At 46.3% G+C, this 11,529-nt stretch overlaps 1 protein-coding gene across 2 annotated transcripts; it reads right to left on the bottom strand.

The window, feature by feature from the left end:
• Positions 1 to 1,401: 1,401 nt before the first annotated feature.
• iqsec2b (IQ motif and Sec7 domain ArfGEF 2b) lies at positions 1,402 to 10,788 on the bottom strand. 2 transcript variants are annotated; one of them, XM_053425645.1, is made up of 14 exons: positions 10,491 to 10,788; positions 10,068 to 10,374; positions 9,626 to 9,943; positions 8,038 to 9,092; positions 7,792 to 7,953; positions 7,572 to 7,694; positions 7,302 to 7,468; positions 6,952 to 7,091; positions 6,728 to 6,853; positions 6,521 to 6,620; positions 6,266 to 6,427; positions 5,573 to 5,761; positions 5,307 to 5,356; positions 1,402 to 5,016 (listed from the first exon to the last, which is right to left on the bottom strand). In XM_053425645.1, the coding sequence occupies exons 1-14, from the start codon at positions 10,538 to 10,540 to the stop codon at positions 3,835 to 3,837; spliced, it is 4,131 nt and encodes a 1,376-aa protein (XP_053281620.1). In that variant the 5' UTR covers positions 10,541 to 10,788; the 3' UTR covers positions 1,402 to 3,834. The 2 variants fall into 2 exon arrangements, with proteins under 2 accessions (XP_053281620.1, XP_053281621.1); XM_053425646.1 differs by lacking the exon at positions 5,307 to 5,356 and having other exon boundaries at positions 4,863 to 5,016.
• Between the last annotated feature and the right edge of the window lie 741 nt (positions 10,789 to 11,529).

Below are 11,529 nucleotides of genomic sequence, written 5' to 3'. Positions count from 1 at the left end.
GAGGTGCATGATTATAAAAGAGCTGTAGAGGTGCTTGATTATAAAAGAGCTGTAGAGGTGCATGATTATAAAAGAGCTGTAGATGTGCATGCTTTTAATAGAGCTGTAGAGGTGCTTGATTATAAAAGAGCTGTAGAGGTGCATGATTATAAAAGAGCTGTAGAGGTGCAGGATTATAAAAAAGCTGCAGGATTTTTAAAGATCCTTCAGCACATTAGTGTTATCTTAAACATTACTTTAACATTACAACTCTTCTTTTAAATCTTTCGTAAAGACATATTCTATTGGTGTGCTTTCTCATATAGTTCGGATCTTATTGATTATTTATTTTTATTTGATCATTAGACTATAAACAGCATACCACTACTTATTATACTTCGGTGAAATTACACCCATATATATGGGGCAATTGATGATGCCACCTGAGTCTGCCACACACAGCCAGAAACAAAAGTGTTGCTTTTCAGCATCTTTTATTTTCTCCACACAGGTGCAAACATAAATTCTAAACTAATCTGAAACTTGCCAGCACTTTCTGCTGAGGTATTGGCTTTTCATCAGCTGTGGTGATTAACCCTCTGGTACAGGTGGAGGTGTCCACAATATATATAGCTCATACCATTTATCTTCTATATATTCATATTTTGCACAGTGTCTGCCAAATATGTATATCAGTCAATATGTGTATATATATATGCGTATATGTTTATACATCTATTTAAATATCTCCTTATACATAATTTTCAAATACAGTTTACATCCTAATCCTGTGCCACTGCACTTTACTCAAGTATATCTCTCTACAAATCATTTCTCTCTCTGAAGTGAAAGGGTTATATTATAAACATATTACATTTTTTGTATAGCTCATTTAAATTTGATATTTGTACCTGTTCCCTTGCCTTCCTCATTCTGACTATCTGCTGCTGTAACCACTGAATTTCCCTGGATTGGAGCGATCGGACTTCAGTAACATGAATTCCATCTATCTCATTCTCAACTAATGAAATCATGTAAATTACCATTGAAATATTATTTTATTTGATGAAAAGTCCTCATCTTATAGACTCATGATAGATATCCAGTGTATTGTATTTCTCCTTATCACTGTGACACTGGACACTGAGCTCCTCATGCGTGTGTAACTTGATTGCAATAAACAAGGAGATAGTGTGTCTCTGTGTCTGGGACCAGTGTTCACCAGACTAGTGAGCTGACTCAGCAAGAATTTCAGCAGTTTAAATTGTTATATTACTTGATGTGTAATATATTGTATTTATTGTCTATCTCTAATGTTCAGCGGAGGTTTGCCCAATATGGACAACAAATATATCCTTGATCCTTAACTTTTTTGATGAAAGCAGACTTTAATATCACATGAAAACCACACACAGAGCCAACTTCACTGCAAGGACACTTTAATTTATCAGAAGCAATAAATATTCACATCTCAATTCTCTATTCTGTCAGTACACATTTTACAAACACAAAGGAAAAAATTAAACTCATCTGTTTAAAATAATATCAATAAGTGCACTGACATATACTCTTTTTTGGGCTTTAATAATTTATATCGTGGTAACTCATTCTCTCACCTTCAGTCGAAAATAATAAGAAAATGAAAAGAAGTCAGAATTTCCTTTTGGCTAACGTCTTCTGTCCCTGTCCCTCTTTTATATGTACATACTTAGTGGCACTCACATGCACGCACCTGAATGCAGACAGGGAGAAGATCATCCCATAGTCAATATAAGAAGCCTATGTATAGTATAATATGTACATTCAGGTTTATACAGTACAATCTATTCAATAAGTGCAGATATATTCATGCAAGAAGAGTCAAAAAGGACACAATAAAAAGAAAAGGCTAGCCAACACATACCTATAAAATATTCATCTGACATTCATGACTCTCTTCACATCTCTGGAAAAAAATCCTTCTCATGAGGATCCGGATCTTCTTAAATTTCTTCTTCAACTTCTGTAGCTTGTTCCATAGATTCTCTTAACTTTGTCCGCACTGATTCATCCTCTCCTGAATCAGGTTATATGAAGTGTTCTCTCTGTGATTAACGGCACTGGAGGTAAACCACACCAGTGCTTCATTTCAACTTCAAAAATTGCAGTAGCAAAAAGGGACGACACTTATACGAAGCCCACAGTAAAAGAAAAGGAAATACGGTTTATACCTGCAGGCTATGTTACATTCTTGACATATGTTGTACTTTTCTTTTTTAAGCGAGGAGCCCTCAGCAGGATGCCAAAGCATCAGGAAATATGATAAGAGATTTCTAAAGGTGGCAGAAGAGGGAGGATTAGAAGAAGGCCATTTCTGACTTAAGACATCACGTGTGCAAAACCACAAAACCTCATGTAAAAGCGTGCTTCTTCAAAACATAGAAAAACACACAATGGCTAAATCAGATGACTGCAGATAAGTGAGCAGAGGTGCCCTTTATAATTATGAGGGGATGGCATCTTCCAAAATCTGGGTCATTTTCCCACAATCAAATTTTTCTTCCTGTACAGGGAACCTCATCAAAATGAAAAAAAAAAAAAAACACAAACTCAGATCCATTCTAAAAGTTCTAGTTTTGATGATCACACTATTGGATAACTTTTGCTCCCATGTGCTCACATCATAGAACAGAAAAGCAGGAATATTGTCGGTGTTCAAACTCATTTGAACAAAACTAAACCTCATTCATTATTTTCCCACAATCAATGATACTAATTATTAAAAGATGAATTCAATGGAAACTAGTACGATGGAAATAAATCAAACTTCACATATTAGAACGCCCTCTCGTCATCGTGACAAGCCAAGGGAGTTTATATGTGCATATACTCTCTATAACCATGTACAAACATCTGCTGATATAATTTATCACTGATCAAAACAATTATTGGACAATATTCATCACTCATAGCAGGTATAATATCAATAAAACAGCAAGAAGCTTCAGAAACATTAAAATATATTATTGATTGTATCGATAATTCCCATATACCCCACAGGGAATGCATTTTAAAGCCAGGTGGCTCCTATTGACATGTAAAAGACCATTTAAGCAAAAGACTGTCAGGAAACCGTGCACTGGTTTTAAAGTTTCAGACAAAGGAACATATCTGAGGTCTTCTTTAAAAAAAAAAAGATGCTTATCAGCAAAGCAGAAACTGCGAAAGTGGACAAAGACATCATGAAACCAGGGAAATTATTGCAAAGTCAAGGGAATTTTTTTTATGCAACTCTCTGCTATTTTAATGCCAAACTCCATTGGAATGCATTTGGTGGCTTAGTCTTTATTTACATCCCCATGTAAGCAGCTGGATATATATTTATAATGTGTGTGTATATATATATATATATATATATATATGGTCTCTGTGTTTCCAGTGTCATATCATCACTCTCGACACTGAAAACATAAATGGTCTCATACAGACTCAACTAGATTTCAGACAATCTAAATAAATATAGATGTAGTTCCGTCTTAGATTATATGGCTATAGACTTTTTTGACTTCTGTGTGGAATGGTTGGGGGGGTATTTGTTCTTGTCGGTGTGCATGTATGTGTGTGTGTGTGTTCTTATGTGTTCAGGTTTCAAGATGTGTGCACATGTTATTTAACTCTGGCTGTGCTTGTTTATCGCCGCCTACATATGTGGGAAACGGAGGTGAAAGTAGCAGAGACGAAGCAAACTGCGTTTCCTCTTGTCAGTAGCGCTGCTGCTGTTGCTCTCTGTCCTGGCAGACTTGGATCTCGACCTCGCTCTGCCCGCCTCCACCACTCTATCATCTGACCTCTGACCCCTGTGGCCCCACATCCTGCTCATACCACGGTACTTATCCGGTTGATAGGCTTGGATTTGGAGCTGCCCCCTGTACCTGTCGCTCCAGCCCCCGTCACCTGCGGCCCTTGCTGAGGCTGCCCGGGGTGCTGGGGGGGGTGAGGGGAGAGAGGTGTAAGAGGGGTAAGGGGGGACAAAGGGGGGGGTAAAGGGGAGTGCGGTGGGGGAGGGGGGATGGAAGAGAGAGGAGGGTACTGGGGCAGATACGGGGCGACGGTCGCAGCGTGATGTGCATTGACGGAGGCGGACGGCAGGTTGTGGGGCAGAGTGCCGAATATGAAGTGTGTTTGGTGGGTAGAGTGGCTGCCTGGGTGTGGTGTGTGTACGTGTCCGGGGTGGGTTTGGGAGTGTGCGTGGGGGTGGGGGTGGGAGTGAGACAACGTTAGTGGAGGTTTGGTGCCAGGGACGCCGCCCCCTCTGATAGAGTGTGTGGGCTGCGCATGGTACAGGGTGAACTGTGGGTTCTGGGAATGCTGGGAGAGAGGAGAAAGGGGGGGGGGACACCCCACAACCATGTTGGCGTAACGACCCGGCAGGCCATGCTGGGAAAGCTGGGAGAGATGGGCCAGCTGCGGGTGCGGGACGTGCATTGGGCCAAGCGCTGGACGACAGGGTAGTGGGCCTCTGTGTATAGTATGAGTGGCCACCCCTTGTAAAGGAGGGGCGACAGCTTGCATGTGGTAGCGATGGTGATGGTAGTAAGGTGGCGGGGGCTGCACGCTGCCCACGTGACAGTACTGTGCGTGCAGCGCTTGGATCTTGGAAGGCCCCCCCTCCAACTGGCACAGAGATGAAGGGGAGTGAGGAGGGGGCCCTCCCGTAGTCAGTGGGGGGACAGGTGCGGGGTAAGGTGGCCCCGGTGGAATAAGGGGCCCTGGTGGTTTGGCACGTTTGCTGCCGAATAGGGAGCCCAGGAAGGAGCTGCTGTTGTTGTTGCTGCTCCCCCCAGGGCCGCTCCCCGCTCCTGCTCTCTCTGCACTGCTGGAGACTCCCCCAACTCCTGTCCCAGCAGTGGTATGTTGCTGCCCCGGCCCACCCCCCACCCCCGATCCGGGGCTCAGGATGGGGCGGTGAGGCCGGAAGTCTTCTGTTCCATAGCAGCCAGGAACCACACCTGGCACTTGATAGCGCTGGTGAGGCTGTGGGCTGCTAATGATGGATCCCTGCGAGGATAAAGTCATGATCATTCTTTAGAGGAGTACAATTTAGCTCCTGTTCCCACTAACATCTTTATACACAGAAAGTATTTCAGGAGAGGAGAGACATGCTTGGGAAGATGTGAACGCTCACAGCCATGCAAAGGGTGACAGGCGCGGGACAGATGGACACACGCACATGCATGTACACGTACACACCATCTATATGCACACTGTACACACAATGAGCATGCTCAGGAAAATAAAGCACGAGTGAGGGGAATTGTGGGTCTACTAAAGTCTACATCTAGACTTACTTCCATGGTACTGTCCAGAGAACCAACACTGTTCCTGCGACCACGTTTCCCTGCACCCGACCAGGAAGAATCATGTCAGCAAAGAGTGGAAGGTTAAAATATTTATTTATTTATAAAGATAAGATCTGTGTATGCATGTGTCTGAATTTCAGCGAGAAAGAGGAACAGGATGTAGCAATAGAAACAGAGAACAGAGCTCTGATACCCAATTCAACCCAGCTGAAGGAAATGGAGTTTTCACCGTCTCCGAGGCTCAGTTATCTCACCTGTCTCCGATAAGTCCCTGAGAGATGAGCTGAGCGCCGTGCGCTTCAGACCGTCACCCACTGAGTCATCAAAACTCGTCCTTCCCAGGGTGCCGTTCACAAGATCGCTCTTCCCTCCCACGCCTCCTCCAACCCCACCTCCAGTCAGCAAACTGGGTCGCATCACACCTTTCTGCTTCTCCAACTCCGCTGTGAATAAACGCAGAGGGCACAGGGGAATTCAGAACGGGTGGGAGACACGGCACGCAGGAGAACAAGAAGACATAAACCGACAACAAGAAACACTTGAACAACTTTCATTATCCTCATAAACACAACTGTGGCGGTACTCAGGTGAGCACATACATTCACCAAGGCCCAACAATCCTCTTGAATGTAATAGATAGACAGACAGACAGACAGACAGACAGACAGACAGAGAGACAGACAGACAGACAGACAGACAGACAGACAGACAGACAGACAGACAGACAGACAGACAGAGAGACAGACAGACAGACGGACAGACGGACAGACGGAGAGACAGACAGACAGACAGACAGATATGCTTTTGCCTAATGCTGCTGACAAACCAACAAACAAACCAACAAATAAACCAATGGACAGGTTTGACAAAGGTAACATCCCTGGCGGAGGTATGATGCCTTCAACAAGTTTCAGTACACAGTAACTACCAGTAGATGGGGCACTTACACTCAACCCTGTATTTCTCCATCTCTTGCACTTCAGCAACGCTCTCCCTGAGGTCGCTCACAAAGCGGGTGCGATCTTGCTGACTGGGTGCCATGAAGACGATAAGAACTTTCCTGTCCCCTCCCATGGCTGATGAGGTCAGGCGGATTCCATGAGGGTAGTCTAAACACAGACGGAGGGGAGATATAAGCCTTAACCACCACACAGTGTCACTAAGAATAGTTCAAATGTGCAAAAGGACAAATGGCTTCTTACACGAGTTCTGGAACATGTTCACTTGCATCTCAACCAAAGGGAACGATTGTCTGAAACTATAAGTCACTGAGGTTTTCTTCTTCTGGAAGATTTTGGTCACCTGTTGCAGAGGATAGATTGCATATTTCATACAGAGGCTTTTAGCTGAAATACGTCAGTTAGGACAGTATCTGCCATGTCTTCAAAAGTGACGGATGTGAGTCTTACCACCAGAAGGTCGTTGAAGAGGAAGACCTCTCGCTGGTGCACTCCCGTCCTCTGAGGTCTGTTCGGGTCAGGCACCTCGTAGAGCTGGCAGCAACACACCAGCCTGCGATGGGGAAGGGACAGCACCTACATGGACAAATAGTAATGCAGGTTATACCTCCAAATTCTTGTGAAGAAACGCTAATAGAAAAGAAAAAGTCATGTTAGGGGTTATGGAGACTCACAGGCTTCTTGCCCACGATCACTCTCTCCACCGCCTGCACTTGGGACACATGGTCATCATTGGTCCGTAGCTCCCATTTCTGTATCCGCTGGTAGATCCCAACCAGCAGGTCCCTGGGTATATCCTGACCATTGTCAACGCCTTGGGGGGGAGACGAGGAAAAATATATTATCAAAACAAATCATACAGATTATCTAATGTGGGGAGAAGCAAGTTTCACACCAGAGGGAGAAAGACAAAGCTGGTTAAAATAATAAAATTGCACTTACACTATAAAAACTGAATATCAAAATATAAATATTAATATTAAAAATAACTTTAAGTGTTTTATAATTTCATATGAATGAGCACCTCTCAAATTCTTGATGAAATCCTCCATTTTCATTTTCCTCTCTGGTTTGACGTTGGGACTGTACATGTCTGTGTTGAGGAGAATTATGGCAAAGGCCAAGATGAAGATGGTGTCCGGGTTCTGGAACTGCCGAACCAGGGTGGGATTACACACACAGTATCTCTGACTGCATATGAGACAGAAACAACAAGTGTAAACATGACATTTTCCATACGTCAGTCACAGACACAATCTCTTGAGAAAACCCATCGTGTTTAACAAAGACCAACCTGAAAGCCTCGATGAGCCTCTCCACTTTCTGGGCTTCACCCTGAACTTTAATCTGAGCCTGGAATTTCCTCAGAGCATCGTCCAGGTCCATACCTGAGAAGTCCATCTCGTCCACCACGCAGCTGAAACACACAGCAGAGGTCACGGTCACACCTCCCCTACTCAAGCCCCTGACAATCAAGCTTCCTCAATCTGATTGGACTAAATTGTCATACTCACTCTAAAACATCTTTGTTGAATTGTCTCTGCCGGTTCCCAAGAAACTCTCCAATCATCTGCCTGCTCAGGCCCTTCCTCTCTAGGATAAAGCGAGCAATCCCCACTGGAGTGTCAGAGACAAACCCTCTTTCAATCAGGTACTGGATCCCTTTCTCTGGCTTCCTATCAAGGCAACACAAAAACTGTTTGATTAGTTTGATTGCACCATCACCATCAGAACAACAGCTGTTCAGTGCCACATCTTACTTGTTGTAGAGGTTGAGGCCTATGCGGTACTGACGCCTCTGCACCACATCGCTGTTGAAGGGCGGAGAGTCCCAGCTGTGGCGGCTCTCTCTCTGGTATGTCTGCTTGCCCAGAGGCGGTAAAGGCTCCCGCAGGCTGTCCTGAGATGAGGAGCCTGAGCTGCAGTTGACCGTCTCGTTGGAGTTGGTGGTGGAGTTGAGTGAGTCGTTGTCTCCGTCTGAGCAGCACGGCTGCTCCAGGCCACCGGGGGGCAGAGCTGTGGAGGAGGAGGAGGAGAGTGGGGTGGTGGGGGGCTGCTGTGGGGAGGAGGAGGATGAAGGGGTGTCTGAGTACTGATGGTGGTGGATAGGATGGTGGTGATGGTGGTGGTGAGCAGCCACCTGTTGAGGGATATGTGTTGGAATGGGTCTGCTGGGGGCCCGTGTCTGACCCTGGGCCGCTGCAGCGGGGGCCTGGCGGGTGCCCGTGTTGGGGGAGTGTTTGAGGGTTCCCTGAGGGGAGCCAGCTCCCACCCCAGGCTCCTGCTCGAAGACCAGCTGTCTACTCAGGGAGCCTCGGTCTGAGCGGTCACTCATGTCCACTGAGCTGTCGCTGGGCGGCTCAATAGTGAGAAGAGGCAGATGTGCGCCCCTCAGACGATAGTCCCTGCACTCTGTGCATGGGGTGCTACGCCGGCTGTTACTGCTACCCCCTCCCTCCGTGTCCCTGCTGTCCTCCCGCCCTCCGACACCAACACCGGGGCCCCAGTACTCTGTATCTGTGCTGCTGGGGGCCCGGTCGAGGGACAGGGGTGACGACGGCATCCCATCGTCCATGTACAAGGTGACATCACTGTACGAAGTGGCCGTGCTGTCGCCGTGCATACTGAGTCCTCCTCCAGCTCCCCTGGCTCTTTCTCCCAGACCTCTCCGGGAGGATGGATTGCTGCTACTGCTCCACACACACTCGCCGAAGTCCTCGCTTATACCTCCACCCTCCCTGCTGCCCTCCTGGGAGTCATCGCGACCCGCGCGGCAGGTAAGGGCGTCGTCTATCGAGTCGGCTAAGGACTTGACCTAGAAGAAAAGACAAAGTGGAACGGGAGTTAGCAGGACTGAAGACACACACCCTGTACCTTTTTATTTCAGAGCCTCCTGTCAGAAAGAAAACTTTTGTTCATGGGTTACATGTCTGAAATAGATGAGTATCAGATCAGATCTACACACACAATTTTATCTTTTCATGTGTTTGTTTGTTGGTCCAAAATAAATGGACGGATAACCACAGAACTTGGTGAAAGGATGTTTTGTGGGTCAAGAAAGAACCTGATAAAAGTTGCTGAAGATCCTGGAATTTAGTTCACTTTCTTTAACATTTTTACAGAGTAATTAATGGATCTAGATAAATAAAATCAGGCATATTTAGGAGAGTGACAATGTTGTGCTACTTGAGTGGATTTAAGGGGACTTGGTGGATGTGTTCGCTCTACTGAGTGCTATCCTAGTTTATTCTATGTCTGTTTCTCTCTATATGAATAACTTTACGATATTCACTGTGATTAAATGAACTTGAACTTGTTTTTTCCTGAAAGACTTATATAAAGTGTTACCTGTTTGGAGAAGGAGTCCTCTAAGTGGGTGTAATCTCCTGGGCGGTCTGGGTCGGGGGAATGAGGAGGCCCGATGGCCACGTTGTGGGTGAAGCTGGTCTGTGTCTGGGCCTGCTGCTGAGGCTGCCGCTCATCGAACGAATACTGCAGTCTCATGTTGGACAGGATGATGCGGCGGGTCATGCGGCTCTCTGACGCGGAGCTTCTGAGGCGCTCGAAGTTCTTGTTCATGCGGTACTGTCTGAAGGCCGTCTGGATGATCCTCGCTGCTCGGCGACTTACGAAGGAGCCACCGTACTTTCTCTCCAGCATCTCCACCTGGCGGAGGGTGGGGAGAAGAGAACAAGGAAGAATTCACATCACACACATGTCTAGTGCTCATGGCTTCTATGGAACACAAACATTTGGGACATGAATTCTCAGACCGACAGTACACGGATACCTTCTTATCCTGCAGATCTGTTGAGAGTTCATAGCTGTCGGAGAGGGCCTTGCATCTCTTGTTCTCCTCCTCCTCTTGCTTGCGGAGGGCCAGACTCGCAGGTTGGTGGCGTGTCCGTAGCGCCCAGGCCAAGCTGGCTGAGTTGGAGGCGGCCACGCACGAAGGGCCCCGGGTTCCAGGGGGTGGGCCGATGCCACCACCGCCGCCGCTGTCACTGAAGCGTTCTGAGCCGCGCAGGTAAGGCACCTGGCCGAAAGAGCTGTCCTTGTGGGTGCCCGTCTCTGGACACTGGGACTCCCCTTCCACACTAAGAAAGAGAAGAAGGCATTAGAATGGGTCAGTAGCCAAACGTTACACCAAACATGAGTGTTAAGAGCAAACTATAGAATAAACGACAGAGTATGTTTGTATATAAGGACTTACATGTAGACTCTAGAGCGGCGTGGGACTAACCATCTCTTAGCAGAAGTCATGGTGAACTTGTATCACAGGCTTATCAAGGCAGTGCCAAATCCTGACAACATTCCCTGTGTTTACTAATTGCGACACCGGTGATCCAACAGAGAGGCCTCTGCCCTCTACCTCCTTCCTTTAACGACTTCAGAGGATGAGTTAATGTGCTACTACGCTCAGCAAAGTCTTTTTGTTTATGCCTCCCTGTCTTTTACTGCTTCTCTCAGGTCAGCAGCGACAGCAGATTTTCAGGAATCATCAGTCACCAAAACACTGACAGGAAAAACCAGGTTATTTCTGTCAGCAGCAGGTGTAGAACAGGCTCCTGCAGCTTGCTATTATATATCTTGAGACCTGACACATGCATTTATCATCTCCTCCCAGAGTCACTCTCACTCGGGCTGTCACAGAGGCGGAATGAAGTCGAGCGGCAGACACAAGATTTGCAACCAGTTAAGTTTGTCTGGATACAAACTGGACGGATCCTTAACTGCAGTCAGCAAAGCAAGAGCAGAAAATCAAAGAATGTATCCGGATTCAGGGAAGTCCAAACTGAAATCTCCTCTTGTGACTCAAACAATGTCCAGCCGAATAAAAAGTTAATGAGTGTGTGGGAGAAAAACTTTATGGTCACATGCTCCGCCTGTATTTCCTGCTTGTGTGAGCCACAACCCCCTCTGTCAGCTGTGTCCTGTACCATAACAAGGCAGAGAGGAGGGAGCCATGGTCAGGGATATGTGAGTGTGTGTGTGTGTGTGTGTGTGGGGGGGGGGGGGGGCGTTTGATTTGGCTCATGATTGAAACGGTGCCTTCGTTGATGTTGATAATTTTGGCTTTGCAAAATATCTGCTCCCATTTCCCTCTGTGAGTTGTCACTGTTCCACCAGACGTTTCCTGTGTTGGACTTTTGTCGCTCAAAAAAAATTGACGTAAAGCCTTCTAAGGGAACATGGACATATCTTGTAGGAATTTTAATTGCTAACAGGTTTTTATCTTGTGTATAATACAA

Source organism: Pleuronectes platessa, chromosome 6 (assembly GCF_947347685.1).
Source record: "Pleuronectes platessa chromosome 6, fPlePla1.1, whole genome shotgun sequence".
NCBI lineage: Eukaryota > Metazoa > Chordata > Actinopteri > Pleuronectiformes > Pleuronectidae > Pleuronectes > Pleuronectes platessa.
This window is presented reverse-complemented; position numbering and strand designations above follow the sequence as displayed.